The 17,664-nt window shown below is 46.3% G+C and overlaps 1 protein-coding gene across 2 annotated transcripts in view; it reads left to right on the top strand.

Annotated features, from left to right (window-relative positions):
* Larp7 (La related protein 7) overlaps positions 1-17,664 on the top strand; it is a 61,993-nt gene that overhangs the window by 29,975 nt on the left and 14,354 nt on the right. For both annotated transcript variants that reach the window (XM_065451905.2, XM_065451904.1), the window contains one exon: positions 13,909-14,245. In XM_065451905.2, coding sequence (XP_065307977.1) covers positions 13,909-14,245 — 337 coding nt within the window. The remainder of the gene's footprint in view (positions 1-13,908; positions 14,246-17,664) is intronic.

Genomic DNA, 17,664 nt, shown 5'->3' with positions numbered 1-17,664 from the left:
AGTATCCAAGTGCCTAGTAAACACGATTGGACCTAACTACAAAGCCTTAAAGATGGCAAGCGGAGACCTCCTCCTCGAATTGACAAAGGAATATCAACTTGAAAAGCTTGCTGAACTCACCAGCATCGGTGACATTAACTTGACAATCTCTGCACATCGCTCGCTCAACACAAGCAGGGGAGTAATATCAGACGAAGATTTCCTGAACCTTAGTGATGAAGAGCTCCTTGAAGGATTCCAAGATCAAAATGTCATTAAGGTGCAAAGAACAACACTCCGGCGAAATGACCAACAGATCCCCACGAAACACGATACTCACTTTTGGTACGAGTACTGTGCCCAGTTCACTTGACGCAGAGTATTTGAAAATCAACGTGAGACCATACATACTGAATCCGTGGCGGTGCTTCAAGTACCAGAGGTTCGGCCATGCATCACAGTCATGTAGAGGCAAAGAAACATGCGCGAAGTGCAGTGCCACCGATTAACCATCTGAAAACTGTAATGCTCCCCCATGCTGTGTAAACTGCAAAGGGGATCATCCAGCATATTCACGATCATGTCCCTGTCGAAAGGAGAAGGAGGTGATTGCTCTAACAGTAAAAGAGATTTCATTTTTCGAAGCGAGGAAGAGGCTTTCATTGGTTTCTCAAACAAGTTACGCCAATGTGGCAAGGCAGGGGGCAGCACCACATCGGTCTCGGGAGTCTACGGGGGTCACAGTCAGTGGTCTCGTAGCAAATCCATCCGCCCCCTTGGTGGCAGCAGCTAGTGCTGCTCCACCATCATCCAAGACGACCCTGTAGGCAGCTGTTCCACAGGTCCCAAGACTAAACCGAACACCAAGGCCCGAGGCTCATGGCTCGGCACCTGGCTCTCATCCATCCAGCCCCTCAGAGAAGGCGATGGAAGTCGATGCCAAAACCCCGGCATCATCAACGCCAAAGGAACAGCGTTCATCTGAGTGCTCTAAGAAGGGCAAGCTCCTTGTAACTGCGCCGAAAAAGGGGCAGGTAACCTGAATGGTTACCGTCCATCATACGTGTATTATTTCTTATCGCATGTCACCTTTAATTTTTAAGTTCGCACACATCAGTACATTTTTTATTTCACAACCATGGCTTTCATTGTACAGTGGAATTGCAGAGGTCTCATACACAATATAGCTGACATCAAAGATGTCATCAACATCTTTTTGCCAGTTGCAGTGTGTTTTCAGGAAACGAATCTCAGTCCGAAAAATAGTCAAATTCTCAAAGATTTCACCATTGTCCGAAGGGACTGTGAATATTCCAGCCGTTTATCAGGAGGAGTCGCTATAGTCATGCAAAGCGGCACTCCTGCCCGAAATGTCCGATTGAATACATCTTTCGAGGCCGTAGCCGTCACCATTCTGTCTCACAAAACCATCACCATTTGCTGACTGTATATTCCACCCCACACCCATTTTAATACTAAACAGAAAATTTAACAGATCAATTACCGGAGCCATTTGTTTTAGTAGGGGATTTTAATGCTCATTGTACTCTTTGGGGCAGTGTCAAAACTGACTGACCAAAGAGGGCAGCTGGTTGAAGATTTTATTCTGTCCAATGATATCTGCCTTTTAAATTCAGGTTCATGGACCTACTTTTCACAGTCTTGCTGCACCTTTAATTGTTTAGGTTTAGCTTTTTGCACACCATCTCTTTTTAATGATCTTAAATTGGAAGCCCTCAACGCATCATATGGTAGTCATCACTTGCCCGCAGTCATCAAACGTTTATCATCACCACCAACCTTAGTCATTAGGTCATGCCGGTGGAAATTACAGCTCACTGACTGGCTGGTTTTTATGGAAAATGCGAAACTGGAAGCTGTCTTTTCGCCAGAATTAAGCATTGACGAACTTAACAAAAAATCACAAAGGTCATAATCTCAGCGGCAGGAAAGGCAACACCACAGTCATCTGGTATTGTGCACAAAATGCTGAATCTCTAGCGGACAAATGAGTATACTGAAGCCAAAAAAGCACAAAATAAGGCTTGGGTAATCCTACGGAGGTACCCCACTTATACAAACCTTTTCAATTTCAAACAGGCCAAAGCCAAAGCACGATTTATTCAAAGAAAGGCGGAGAAATAATCATGGCAAAAATACATATCTTCAATCAATAGTACAGTCACATCAAAACGAATGTGGGACCAGGTGAGGAAATTTAAAGGAGAGTACTCATCATACACAATACCACTACTTACATATCCAGGCACACAAACAACACTACAGGACCAGGCCAACTTATTAGGCGAACACTTTTACAACGTCTCCAGCTCAGCAAACTACTCAAATGCATTCTTAAAATATAAAGAGTCGGCACAAAAGCAGAGACTGCCCACCACTGGGGCTTCAAATGAACTTTATAATAACGTCCTCACAGTACAAGAATTGAACAGAGTTCTCTCTGCCGGTAAAAAAACGGCAACAGGCCTTGAGCATGTCCACTACACAATGCTGGCACACCTATCTCAGGCATCGGTAGAGGCACTTCTTAAATTTTTCATCAAGATATGAGTGTCTGGGGTAATGCCTACAGATTGTAAAAATGCGGTAGTGTAGTGCCTTTTCTAAAAGCGGGTAAACCCGCAAAATCCCCAAGCAGCTACAAACCCATTGCACTAACAAGTTGTCTAGCCAAATCCTATGAGGGCCTCATAAACATAAGACGCACATTCATTCTTGAATCAAGAAGCCTAGTAGACATGCACCAGCGCAGGTACAAAAAGGGCTGCTCATCCACTTGCCATCTTGTGCGACTAGAACATGAAACGTGGGACGCATTTCTACACACACTACACTGTCTTGTGGTTTTCTTTGATTTAGGAACGGCATATGATACCACCTGGCAATATAAAATATGGAAACCTGGCTGACTAGGGAATTCGTGGTAGAATGCTAAACTGTCTATTTAATTTTATGGCAAATAGAACATTTCAGGTGCATTTCGGCTCAATACTTTCACGTACATTTACACAGGAAAATGGCATTCCACAAGGTTGCATTCTGAGCACGACACTCTTCATAGTCAAAATGAACTCTATTAGTAATAAAATCATCCCATCCTCTGTTATGCACTCAATATATGTTGACTGATTTGCAAGTTGCTTGCTGCGCCTCAAATCTACCCACCTGTGAAAGACAACTACAAATAACGATAAATAATCTCACGCACAGGGCTGACAGAAATGGTTTCTGGTTTTCAAGACACAAAACTGTTACAGTTCTACTCTCCCAGAAGCGAAGGTTACACTGTGATCTAGTTCTGACATTGGATAGTACAACGCTGCTGGTCAGAGAAGACTACAAATTGTTAAGCATAACTTCTCACAAAAAGACTGAACTTCTGTGCCCACATTAACAAAACAAAAATCAAGGCAAAAAAGGACTAAATATTCTCAAAGCATTATCACGCAAGCACTGGGGATATGACCGAACATGCGTACTACGTATATACCGGTCCCTTGTGCGTAGTATTCCGGACTACGATAGTGTAGTTTATGGTGCAGCTAGGCAATCTTACATTAAACAACTTGATCCAATTCATAATCTCACCCTACGACTGGCGAGCGGTGCCTACAGAACATCACCTGTCCAAAGCTGATACGTTGACTGCAATGAGCCTTCCTTACAGCACCGCAGAGCACTACTTACACTTTCCTATGTACTGAGAATTCGGTCACCATCACAACATATATGCTACAACATCATAGCATAATGCAAATCTCAGGTACACTACACAAATAAATCTAACATGATTCGGCCACTTATCTTACGACACGAGGGATACTGTCAGACTTATGATATTCCTCATGAGGTCCTGCAGGTTGCTGAAAGGCCACCAAGGTTGCCCCCATGGTGTAATATTACACAGCTATGGGACTGGACACTAACACACCCAAAGAAAAAAAGACATTCCGCAAGAACACATAATTCAAGAGTTTTGAGCTATTCAAGAAAAATATAAAAATTACACGCAAATTTACACCGACGTATCTCAAACACAAGAATACGTGGGTGTCGGAATCATAATGAAAAATTGGGAAAATAGCATTCGGATAAATACTTTTTCTTCAGTCTTTACCGCCAAAGTTTATGTGATACAGACAGCAGCAAAAAAATCAAGTCTCGTCATGGGGGATTTCAATGCCCAGCATCAGGCGAGGGGCTATCGGACCAATACGAAGAAGGGTAGAGACGTATGGCACACGGCAACGAAGGAAGATCTTACGCTGGTAACCGATGGAGACTTTCCGACCAGGAGAGGGAACTCGGTGTGCCGAGATACAACTCCGGATCTTACCTTTGTCAAGAACCTGGAAAATGTCAAGTGGACCAACACAGCCATGGATTTCGGTAGCAATCATTGCATCATCGAAACGGTCATCAAGGCTGCCCGTAATAAAACGAGGACCTTTAAGTTCACTGACTGGGACTTGTTCCGAGCCAACCGCTCTGAGCGCGTCCTCAACCAGGATATGGACCTAGACTCTTGGTGCGACGAGATAAAAGAGGATGTGGCTAGAGCCACCAAGGAGGTGACAACCAATCTGAAGGAGGACAGGATGGACAGTAGGCTTGCGCATCTGTTGGAAGCCAAGCAGGCACTGCTCGCGCGATAGAAGACTCAGCGCCATAACAAAAGACTGTGCAAGAAAATTTCTGAAATGAACAAGACGATCGAGGCTCATTGCAAGGTGCTATGCAAGCAGCAATGGGACGAGCTGTGCGATTCAGTGGAGGGCCAGCTCAAAACCAGTAAAAGCTGGAGACTCCTCAGGCGCCTACTGCACGATGGCAACACCAAGTCCAATCAGAAGAGAGCTTTGGCGAAAGCTGTCCATTTGGCCACCAACTCGACTCCAGATGAGGTGACCGCGGACGATCTCGTGCCCCCCCCCCCCCCCCCTCCAGTTTTTCGTGTACAAAGGGCGTGACGCACCATTGATGGACGAGGGTTTTACTGTGTCTGAGGTCAAGCATGTTCTCGCACCCCTCAATGGCAGATTTACCCCTGGGCCCGACAGGGTCACCAGCAAAATGCTCAAGCATCTCGACGACGACTCAGTTTAGTTTTCTTACACACAAGATGAACGAAATCTGGTGCAGCGGCCTCATTCCCAAGAGCTGGAAAGCAGCCTACACAGTACTCATACCCAAGCCAAGTAAGGTGCCGAGCTTCAACAATCTAAAGCCCATCTCCCTGACGTCGTGTGTTGGGAAGATGGCCGAGCACACCATGCTTAACCGCCTCACTGACCACCTCGAGTCTTAACGAACGCTATACACACAACATGATTGGTTCTCGACTCGGGACGCCATGAGACTGATCAAGCACCAGATTACTGACTCTACCTCCGCCGACACTAAGGCAATTCTCGGCTTGGATTTGGAAAAGGCTTTTGACACCATATCACACGCCTTTATTCTCAAGAGCCTGACAGAGTTCCTTTTCTCGAGGTCCACTATGCTCAAGATTGACAAGTTTTGGCCCACGAAATTCAGCTTGGGCCAAAGGGAACACCTCAGTGGGCGGTGATATCCGCGACGCTGTTCAACATCTTCCTGATCAACCTGTTGAGAGCCTTGAACAAGATCCCGAACATTAACTATACGATCTACGCGGACGACATCACCATCTGGTGCCCCAGCGGATGTTAGGGTCAGGTCGAGGGTGCTTTGCAAGTGGCATCGATGTGACGGAGCGGTATCTTATCCCCCACCGGGCTAAGGTGCTAGCCCGCTAAATCCGAGCTCTTGCTCTACAAGAAGAGGCCCAGAGGCTGTTCTCGCTGGTCCTGGGAGCCAGCAACGGAGAGCCACATTACGTTATTCACCGGTAACGGCTCCCCAGTTCCGCGGGTGGACACTGTCGGGGTCCTAGGAATGTTTATCAAGTCGAACGGAGCCACTGGAGCCGCCCTCAAGCGCATTTGTCCCAAGACCGAAAACGCCCTCAGTCTGATCCAAATAATTGCCAACAAGTACCGCAGAATCAGGGAGGACAATCTGATCCGGATTATCCACACCTTCGTGCTATGCCACCTCGCTTATTCAGCGGCTATGCACAACTGGCTCGTGTCGGAGCACAACAAGATCAATGCCCTAATCAGAAGTCTTCGAGCTTGCCCTTGGCCTTCCCATACGAACGCACACAGAAGACCTCCTCAAGTTGGGAATCCACAACACGGTCGAATAAATTGTTGAAGCCCAAGAGTTTTCTCAGTTTGTCAGACTCTCCGGTACCCCAGCAGGCCGAGCCATACTTGGCAAGCCGGGATGTAACTCTATGGTCATCGGTCCTGATGCTGTGAAGCTGCCCAACGACTTAAGATCCAAGATTTCCGTACACCGGATACCGCGAAATATGCATCCGACCTACAATGAAGGACGAAGACGAGCCAGGGGTAAAGCTCTGCTCGCCAGTGCCCTCTTGGATAAGGATCGAACATGCTTCGTAGACGCTGCTTCGTGCGCTCAAGAAGTCTTCTCCTCAGTGGTCATAGACTGTGATTCCAAAGTCCTCAGCTGCGCTACCATTCACACTTCTAGTTCCAGCGTTGCAGAGCAGGTTGCAATTGCTCTTGCATTGACAGACAGTGTACATGACAATTTATTCAGACTCCAAGGCTGCTTTCAGGGCCTTTCAGATGTGAATGGTGGCTCCCCAGGCCCAACATATCATCCAAAACGCTAAAGACCTCAAACATCACTCATTGGCCTTGTTCCCTGTGCACCTTGGAACCATTGAGGGTGCCTCGCTCAACCCCAATGAGGAGGCGCACTCGGCTGCACGAGGTTTGACTGACCGTGCACCGGGTAACGCGCCCTCTCCTGGGCGACCTGAGCCTCTCTGATCGTACAGCGAGATCTGCAAGCATAATTATCTATCAAGAAGACTCCTGCCTTTGCCGCACTCCTCGCTGTGCAGGGCCCAGGCAATCACTCTGAGACTTCTACAAACAGGCACTTACCCGAGCCCCGCGGCACTGCACACAATGTACCTCAAACGGTTCCCAAGCCCGGACTGCCCCCTGTGTGGTGGTTATGCGGACTTCAAGCATGTCCTGTGGGGCTGCACCTCTGCCGGTCCCCCTTTCACCCATGAGGAAAGAATGAAGCTCATTAGGGCGCAGGACCAGACCTCTCAAATCCTGGCAGTCCGGAGGGCCCGCGAGAGGGCTGTCAGGTTTCACCTGATGGTCCGTGAGTGGGCCTAGCCAGGTGACGTTGAGTTTACTCGCGTCTATTCTGGACCAAATAAAGTTGTTTCACTCACTCACTCACCGACAAGCAGAAGAATGCTATCATTTATACTGACTCGTTAATTGCACTCAGAGCTCTAAACTTAAACTCTACGAGTGAACCTCTGCTTGGCGATATCCTAAACATGGTGGCCTATTGGGGGCGAGCTCCACCACTGGAAAAGCTAGCGCCACCGTCGGCATGACGTGGCATAAGGGATCACGTGGACACAGCGGCCGCATCGGCTGCTTCAGAAGCGCCGAAGCGAGCTGAAAACGAAAGTTTAAAGTCCCACCTGCACCGCGGTTCTGATTAAGTAGGGAGGCTTTACCGCCTTGGGTGTCTGCGTGACATTTGAAAGTACTGTAATAGGTAGTGGCTGCCTTTGGAGGCATGCAGCATGGTAGGCTACTGCTCGGTGCTGCAGTGCCGGACGTACGCAACGGAGCCCAGTGTCAGCCTTATTCACACGTAGCCGCAGGGCAAGGAGCTGCGTGAAGCTTGGCTGGCAAAACTTAGAACCGGCAGAGAGCCATCGGCTACAACTCGGGTATGCAGCAAGCACAGACGCGAGGAACATTTCTGCTACGGCGCCGGGACTGCGCGATGTTCGGTGAATAGCAGAAAACGCGCACTGAGATGCTCGCCCGCGCCCGCTGCCTGGCTAATGTCATGATGGTTTGGTCTATGAACTTGTTGATGTAGATATTGGCTAGTTCACTGGAACAGAGAGGGAGCGGTAAGACGCACATCATATGGTCATGTTTGTGTTATGAATTAGTGCACTGGATTACGAAAAACAAGCAGAGGGAAATCGCACGCTGACAAGACCGATAAACATACAGTGCGACGCAACTTGAGAAATAATATTGAAATGTCCAAGAATTTAGAAGACAAAAAAAGATTGAATCGTCGCGACGGCCCATCACAGTCGCCGTAGCTAGGCATCGAAGTCTCTATAACAGAATTATTTTTTAACAGTTCTAGCTGATAGCGTCCACGCAACAATGGTTGCTAGTGTATTGTCAAATGCTGCGGCCTAAAGCTCACGGCACGGTGCGAAAACGCGCTCACAGCGAAAGCAAATCATTGTTCGCGGACATGCATGCAGACACGCAGTCGGTCGCTGTGAACCCATGCGATCGCTGGATTGAGGCTCCATTCTGTTATGCCCCATTTGGTTATACAGACAGCCCACTATACGAACATATTTCACATAGTTTACTCTCAGCGTTTAGCTACCTTTCACGCAAAAAGCCGGTTCGGGAGACTCCATCGCGGCGGCCACGCACAGTGGTGTTCACTGTACGTATTCGGTAAAGAGATAGCGTGTGTAAACGATTCTGTGCTTTCAGTTTGCCCAAGATTACTATATCGACAGTCAAAAGACTTCCCTCGTTTTGAGAGTACCTACCTAAATGTCCAGGAGGGCTGCTACGTGGTGTTTTTATTGAGCGCCGTAAGCGAAACCTATGAGGAGCGCACTGCGTGATCCCTCATACTACGCAAGGGAGCCGCTTCCGATAGATGGCGACTCCGTAACTCCTCGCCACGAATAATAAATACGGAAGAACCATACGATTCTGCTGGGTCCCAAGCCATGTTGGGATACTAGGGAATGAAGCAGCAGATAGATGCGCGTTCATGGCAGCGCACAAAGGCATAACGCACGCAACACTTCCATGCAAAGACAGTATCCGAGCAATTCATAAGGCCCTGGCATAAAAGTGACAATTAGAATGGTACTCTTGCATAAATAAGTTGCAATAAAACCCCTGCTTGGTGAGTGGTGGTTGTGCAGTCACCAGCAATGCTTCTATGAGGTGATCCTATGCCGACTTCGAATTGGGCATACACACCTGACACACAATTTTCTGCTTCAATACGAAAACCCGCAAACTTGCGAGAAGTGCCACGAACCACTTACACTAATGCAAACACAGAGGCGGAAACTTTTATGGAATCTCTATAACCTACAGATACCTTCATACTACGCCTCAATACATAATGGGAGATGATCTGCTGGTGCCTTTCACTGACTTGTTGAACTTTTTGGAAGAAACCGGGGGGGGGGGGGGGGGTTCTTTTGCACAGACTATAAAGTAGCACAGCTTTTGTTGCTTTAACATTTGATTTCTTAATATCTTGTGGCTGGTGTAGTATGGCCTTAGTCGCTTTTGCGCCATTAAACTCGAATTAACTAAGATAAGTGCGTTCAACTGTATTAGCTCTGTGTTTGGCTGGTTAGGCTCTACACCACCAGGTGCCTGCACCAATCACATTTACGCTAAAGCCCCTTTATCACAGCAGTAGTGGTCCTTAGTTTACACATCAGCTCATCTGTTAAAACGCCAGGTCACCTGCAGTTACTGGAATACCGAACATGCTTGGTGCTGCAACAGAGCAGCTGCAACATACGCTTCTTGGATAGCTCTCGCTGGGGATTGACCGCTAGGCGGCCAGCGGAGAGGTTGAAGAAGCTTCGCGCGCAACTGGAAGTAGACGACACAGCGTCACATCCTGATGCAGAGCCAGTAAAGGTTGAGCTTAAAGGGACACTAAAGGTTAATATTAAGTCAACGTGGACTGTTGAAATACCATCCCAGAAACCTCGAATAGCTTGTTTCATGCGAAGAAGAGACTTATTTTAAGAAAAAATGCGCTCTGAAGCGTCCGCGTACCTCTAGTGCAGTTCAAATCGCCCGCCCTCTGATCGAGGAGTGGTGACGTCATGGTGTCATAGTGACGTTGCGCCGTCGGTGAGTAAATCGGCACCCGCAGACGGCGCTGCGGCTTTTCTGCGCAAACACACGGCCCGAAACAGAGCCAAGACAGAGCCGACAGCAGCGCGAAAGTGCAACTATGGTGGCTAGCGGAAGGGAAAGCGCGCAACGATAAGCTGGTTCTTTATTTTATGACACCAACTTTGATGCTCGTTGCAATGGACGACCCTGACAAGGACACATTGGCTCGCGATGCTGGGCTCGACTTCAACGGTTTAATCACTGATGAACGTGATCTGCTGCTGAGGGCTCGCGCTGCCGGTGTCGTTGCATACTACTACGATGACAACTGTATGTCATGGCTGTACATATTTGCACATTCCTTTGCGAAAGCCAAATGGCTTTGCAAAAGTTGTTCTTTTGCGTCGGAGAATGCAGGCAAGGCCGATGGAACAGCGCTACGAGAAAGCATTGCTTTGAAAGGCACTCCACACGACTTCAGTAAGTCGGCGTTGAACTCGTAATCCTTTGGACGAAAGTGCAGCAAGCACACTATGTGATTTTTCGGCTTTTTGTCAATGCACTGTGGCAGAGGTACGGTACTTAACCACTTCGAACGGAGAGGTTCACTCACTGGCACACAGTAATAAGTAACGTTGGATTTGCCGCTGCAACTGCCCTTGGCCAAGTTCCGCGGACCGTTCGCACATCCCACGACATCACATGGACGTGGCATTCTCGCTGCTTGTTCCAAATGCAAGTTTCGCGAGCCAGCAGAATTAGCGCAGCACGACGCGATAACGAAACAACTGAAACTCCAAAGCGTGCGCTGCGCAGGGTCGGCGAAAACAAAACCTTTCGACCACCCATACTACTGAAGGGTAACGTCAAAATGTTATTGTTTCTTAGAATCGAACAGAATTAGACAAGTAGAATTTTTTTCCGTGATATAACCTAATTAAATTATCCTTTAATACGAGTAGTTGAGTGCCAGAGACATAAATTATGATAGGAGTGCCTTCGTCATCGGGCTAGTACCGGAATGTCGCTGGAGGGTCTCAAATTGTGTCATGCATTTACCTCAATTTCTCGGTTACTAAAGCTCTGTTTGCGATTATATTGACGCCTTAGACGTTCTAGAGCATTTCTTTATCACCTTAACTTGACTTCGTAGTAACCTTTAGTGTCCCTTTAACCCCGATCGCTTGGTGGACAAGTTGAGGAGAAAAAGCATGGCCAGGGAGGAGGGTAATTGTCCATAGCTCTCCAAATATAACACAGTTCGCTCAAATTGTGGTGGAAATCTTTTACTGTTGCTGTACACTACACATCTACAAAATTTGCCCATACCACCTCAGGAACTCTTTAGCCCTTTCCCTACCATGAGGAAAGTGTTTTTTTGTAGGTTACACCAGATTTCTTTTTCTGAAAAAGCTGCTGCACTCAATATATTATGTAATACATAAACAAAAAGCAGAATGAACGCACTTTTCATGCACAAAAGTTTTAACAAGATGTGCGTCACAAAAAAGATATAAATTGCCAGAATCAATATTGTGGGATAAAATTGAACAAATTTTGTAAAGACATGCTTGTATGTACTAAGAAAAAAATCTAACAAAAATTATGAAATGTACAAAATGTATTGCCCTCTAATAGGCACTATCTCCGAAAACAAAATTTTTTGTTGAACATATATTCCACTACAAAAATTTAATTTAACTGCAAGCACTGCAGTTGGGTGTGCGATGCAGTGACCGCCGATGTTCCAGGCTGGTTTGCGTCATCGTCACTGTCAGAGTCAAAATGCAACGAAACGGCAGCATTCTCAGACTCGCTGCTGCTCGATCTATCAATAAAATCAGCCACAAACACAGCGAAATTGTGAGATCTACGATCTGTCAAAGCGCATGCACCGCTCCCAGAGGCGGCCATTTTTGCTTTCTACTTTGACGATTGTGAAATTTCGGAGCGCATTCAAAAATTGTCGCCTGGCAGGAAAAAAGCTAATGCTTAGAAAACAAAAATATAGTTCTCCTTCTTCACGTCTGATGGCGCATACTGTCCTTGAGCGGCACGGAAGGTCTCGAAAGCAGCATTTCAAACCACCGATAGCAGGCTAACAATGCCCAATGGGCGCAGTAGGGAGTCAAGGAGGTTTTTTTCCACAAGTGGCCAAAAAAGGTGTGCCGTATTCTCGACTCGTCACTTTTGGAGATACCTTCAATTTTACATGACTAACGCAAGATGCATCTGCATTTACGAGTGAAAGCATTCTTGGCACAAAGTCAAGAACGCTATCTTTCGCCTCAGTAGCACAAAGCTCATCGGCGTCTACCAGCAACAACTTTCTTGGTACAGTGCTAAGCACCCTGTCTTATCACAGTGTGTAAACATAGCTGCCTGTCGACGTGTCCACTGCTAGTCGCATGAAATATAGCGAAAATGAAAATATCTTCGAAAGTGATCGTCTAAAAATATGGTCCAAGTTTGTCAACTCGTTGCTTTGCGCACATGAGGAAAGTAAGTGTTTTTTGTAGGTTACACCAGACTTCTTTTTCTGAAGAAGCTGCTGCACTCAATTTATTATGTAATACATAAACAAAAAGCAGAATGAACGCACTTTTCATGCATAAAAGTTTCAACAAGATGTGCATCACAAAAAAAAGATATAAATTGCCGGTATAAAGATTGTGAGATAAAATTGAACAAATTTTGTAAAGACGTTCTGTGGCCATGATTTTCTAGCAATGCCTTTTACACTGTTCCTTTTCACACTTCTTGTGCTTTGTCAATGGTCAGAGCGACGCTCTGCATACTTCATGAATGGGATAAGCCAGCCATGAAGGGTGGGTAATAAGTTGGCATAGAATTGAGGGGAAGGCATTGCTACGGAATTGTGGCCCGTATCTCAACCATTGTCACGCACTTGCTACAGATAGACAAAAGCACTGTGAATTCTCATCGGTGACTACAAGTTTGACTAGGCTTAACTAGTTTCAGTTTCAAGGAGGTGTCGCAACATGGCTAACAGCCATGCCAGTGACGCATCATAGGAAAATATCACTATTTCTGCTCGACTTGGTGAGCAAATTAGCACACGGTCATGCAGTCACAGTCCAAATTATGGCACAGTGCAGTTGCAAGGTGTCATAAATTGCGGTTGTTCTTCTATATTACGTCTATGGGGCTAGAGGTGGTGCCACGGAGCTGTCCGCATAATGAAGCAAGTCCAAATTATCAGTCGGCTGCTGTAGACAGTTTAGTCGCTGCCATGACCATTGTCGTGTTGTCACCACAGATAGACGAAAGTACAGTCAATGCATACACAGAATCTTCATCCACTGGTGGCAACTTGTTATGAGCTATGAGAGGTTGACCGTGCTATGACAGCCGAATGATTGCAGGTTTCTTTGGAACGATCATTGTCCAGCACTTCGCTCACTTAATCGCCAGCATTGTCAACGCGGACATCGAGGTTGAAGTTGGCAATCAAGGAAGTCACCTAGGACCGTGCCACTATTTAACACATTTGGAACTCGGACGACAAACTGCAGATCACATAAATGTAGCCTATAGAACTTCAGAAGTGGAACGGCTATGTCGTTAAGCAGGAATCAAAAGTCCTTCCTTATAGCAGAAGTGAAACTGCTGTGTCATTAAGCAGGAATCAAAAGTCCTTCCTTATAGCAGAGAATTATTTGCAAGAAACCCGTCACAAAGATCTTTGTTCACTTTTCTCTGTGCTATCACAATACGTAATTGAAAGCCAGGGAAATAGCTTTTACCTAAATGGCAAGACTTCATAGGCTACCCTTTTTTTTTTTTTCCTTCTCTGACTTTGCGTTCTTCTGCAACTGCTTTTCACACTATGGTTTTACCTTGTCTAAATCTCACCTGGCCACAGATGTGAATGGAAGCGCCTGAGGAACAAGTACCTGGCCCTGCAGAAGGCTACAATGGCACAAATCAAGCGCTCTCTGCTGCTACCATCATCGGGGTGCACCCCCGCTCCATCCCCAAGCTACACACTTTCTTCCCCAGTACAAGCATCAACTGACTCCGACATGATTCTCACATCTCAGGAAGATGAGGCTTGGGAGATGTCCTCGGACAGCAAAGGGAATACGGAGCTACCAAACAATATGGACACAGCGCAAGCCCCGCCAACACTGCAGTTTCAGCCTGGAGTTATTGTCAAGCTGGTCACTGAAAAGCCAGTCTCCAACACTGCCGAGTTCAAGGTGTGTTTGTTTTCTTCTTTCTTTATTTCTTTTACTTTGGTTTTAATTATTTAATTGTGAACATGTTATGAGCTAAATAATGGGCAAACAAATTGGGTTTGTTTTCTTTTCTTTCTTTCTTTTTTTCTTATTTTTAATTATTTAACTGCAAGCACCAGTTATGAGCTATAAAAATTTGCTAATTATGTTTGTTCAGCATACTTTTGTCCAGGCATGGCATAATGTAACATAAAGTCATCCGAACGAGGATACTTGGGATCGAGCCAAGCATCACACAATCTTAAGCAGAACATTCTAACCACTATGCCAGGTCCATTTTGCACAAGCAAACAGATAATACAGGTGGATTCCAGAACTCAAAGGGCATCGAACTCGAAGGGGATTGCGAAATAGATATATAAATAAATACAAAATATGCCTATCTAAAGTTTATCTGAAACCTCCACACATCTCGGACACTTTCCTGAAATCATAATAAGCTGCAACTTACCTATTTGCGTCTCCAAGGCCATGTCAAGTACACAAAAAGTTCAATTATTTGTGTACTCGAATGTAGGAAGACGATTGCACTGTGGAATGGTCCTTGATGTACTGATCGCAATGCTACACCTGCCACACCCTGCCGCCAGACCACAGTGCGCCTTGCAAGCCTACAAGTGCTTGTTGCACATTTTTATTCAGTATAGGATAGAAATACGTAGATGCAATGCAGAAACAAACCAGCCTGTATAAATTGGATATGCACTGTGCCGCTATCAGCACAATTATACTATGAATCGTGCGTGGACGTTCCCGACCGCTGTGCCCTGTTACAATACACTGTTTAAATGGCCGATCATCATATGTCGGCAACGAGTCAACCAGTCAGGCTATTGTGTCGGCTTTTGGTTTTGAAAACGATTCTGTGCACTCCCTTCATCACCAGTCATCGCTTCTTGTTCACCCGTCTCTTCTGGCTTGCCACTCGGCACGCATTTCTCCGTTTCGTCAAGGGCGCATACATGCGAGAGCTGTGCCACCTTTGCCCGATGCTTGTGCACATGTGCGAGTTGCAGGAGAAAAATGCAGGGACTGTGCCTAGCTATTACGAAGGAGGACACGTGTTTGCTCGATTCGTCACTAGCCGATGGCAATGCGCACTAGGCAAGAACTGGTGCTTAACTTCCATCAGAACAGTATCACAGCAGCCAATACAGAGTCCGTAATGGCAGAGCATACAAGACAACAAATCTGCAGTAACATGTCATTATTCATTAATCTGGGGCTGCTAAAGTGGCATCTACCTGAGCACCCACCCTTGTGCTGGGTCACTTTGCTCCTCTTTGCAGGAACCCTTCATGTCAGGCCTGATGGTGAAGCATAGGTAAACAGCTACCGGAGAAGTCAAAGGGTAAAAGAATATAATAATGCAGATGATATATTTAAAAAAAAAAACACTTCGAACTCGCACTTGGAACTATGGTTCTCCCAATCACGAGTGCTGTGCTGTTGGGACTGCTATGCCACTAAATAAGAGAAATAAGAGAGAGCTTATTCTGGAGTATTTATCTGCAGTTGTGTAGTGCAGCTAGGCTAGGGATTAATGGAGCAAAGCACGTCCTCCTCCGTAGTACCTAGGTGCAGTCGCCAGATATTTCTCTCGCAACTCACGCACGCATGCAAAGGTCAGAAAAACACGGCGCATTTTTCATGTGTCTGCGCCCTTGGCAAAATAGAAAGGCACTCTCAGTGCTCTCGGTGCTCTGGCACCTCATAGTTCGTGGCCCTTCCCTTCAATCCTCTGCATCGGTGATTGCCAACAATACGCAGATACTGTTAGATTCAAAAATGGCTTTCAGCATGCAGAACATCCGAGTCCATTCCTACTTGTGTAATTTGGGGAGCACAAATGAAATCCATTCAGCAGGGTCATGAATTCCAGAGCAATTAGTCTTGCATGCCCCTGCCATGGCAATCTTTCCACGAATTAAGTGCAGATGTGGCTTGTGGCATAGAGTTTCATACAATAATTACTACAGGGAACTCTGGCACTAGTGTCTATGGGAGCTGCAAGTGGGGTGGTTCAGCCAGCATCTGAATGATAGTTAGTACATGGATTTGCCTAAACTTCATCCTTCTGGCTCGAAATGGCTTTGTGGCTTGGTAAACTAATCATTCTAAACAAAGTACTGTGTTATAAGTAACTAAATAAACACCATTAAAATTGTCCGAAGGCCTGATTCGAACACAGGATCTCTAATACAGAAGCCCAACCTTGAAACCGTTATGCCACGGATGCATGCATCGACAAGTGGCATAAAACACCCTTATGAATTTCTCATGGGCAAGCGACTAAGTTTAGACGCTTAGTGCGTTTTGATTTGGTCACCTTTACAGGTTGAATTGCTGCAATTAGTAGCGATTATGCGTGTTCATAGAGTCTTCTGCATTTATACAACTATAGATTAGTTTGAAGTTTAGGACAATGAAAGCAAGTAAAGTGTAATAAACAAAGCCACAAGAACATTTCAAGCCACAAGCACGAAGACCAGACAAATCCATGCACTAACCATTATTCTCATGGTGGCTAAACAAGCGCAGTGCCAGCGCGTCCTCTTTTTATTTTCAATGCCCGCCAGATGCGGCCTATCAGACCGTTCACCGCCCTCTCCTAACGTCCTTTCCTACTCTCCCCCGTTAGCTAGCATTCACGCCAGCTTTACTGTCGCGGGGGAGAGTATCATCTGGGTGGTGGCTCACGATGGAAGTTGGAGGAAGACTGACAGACGTGTGGTAACCTGACAGGCGCAGGGAAAGAGCACCTACCGCTTCTCCACCGTAGTGGCAGCGACATGCACTGAGACGCTTGCTTGACACAAGCAGTCATACCATCTGGGTAACGTCACATCGCAGCAACTCGCTGAACTAAGGCACACCAACAGCTCCCATTGGGGAGCGAGCGATTGCACTGGCATTGAAAACATAGAAGAGGCGATGGCAGTGCCAGAGTTCCTTCTAGTAATTATTGTGGGAAACTCTGTTGCGTGCAGTGGTTTCGTTAAATCCAGATTGTAATGCAAAAGTCCATTCACGTAGTGGGTGGGATGTTGTGATCGGATTTGTTTTGGCCACTCACGGAACACTAAAATGCTGTTCACGTGGTCTACAAGAATACAAACCTGGTGGTGCAGCTAGACATCTCCAGTTCAGCATTCCATGCCTGGAGCCTTTCAGTGAAAAGCTTGAGTTTCATCCACGCTTTCTTTTGGAAAGCGTGTTGGACCAGTAAGCCATTCGTGTTATTGAAGCAGAGTGGCAATCTGCTCTTGCCGATAATGAACGGCTACACACTATCCATATTTGCACCGGACAAATCTATCTTTCTTCCATGGCGTGTACAGCGCAGTACACTTATAATGATATCAAGAAGAACGAAAAAT

The sequence above is a fragment of the Dermacentor albipictus genome, chromosome 1 (assembly GCF_038994185.2).
Source record: "Dermacentor albipictus isolate Rhodes 1998 colony chromosome 1, USDA_Dalb.pri_finalv2, whole genome shotgun sequence".
NCBI lineage: Eukaryota > Metazoa > Arthropoda > Arachnida > Ixodida > Ixodidae > Dermacentor > Dermacentor albipictus.
This window is presented reverse-complemented; position numbering and strand designations above follow the sequence as displayed.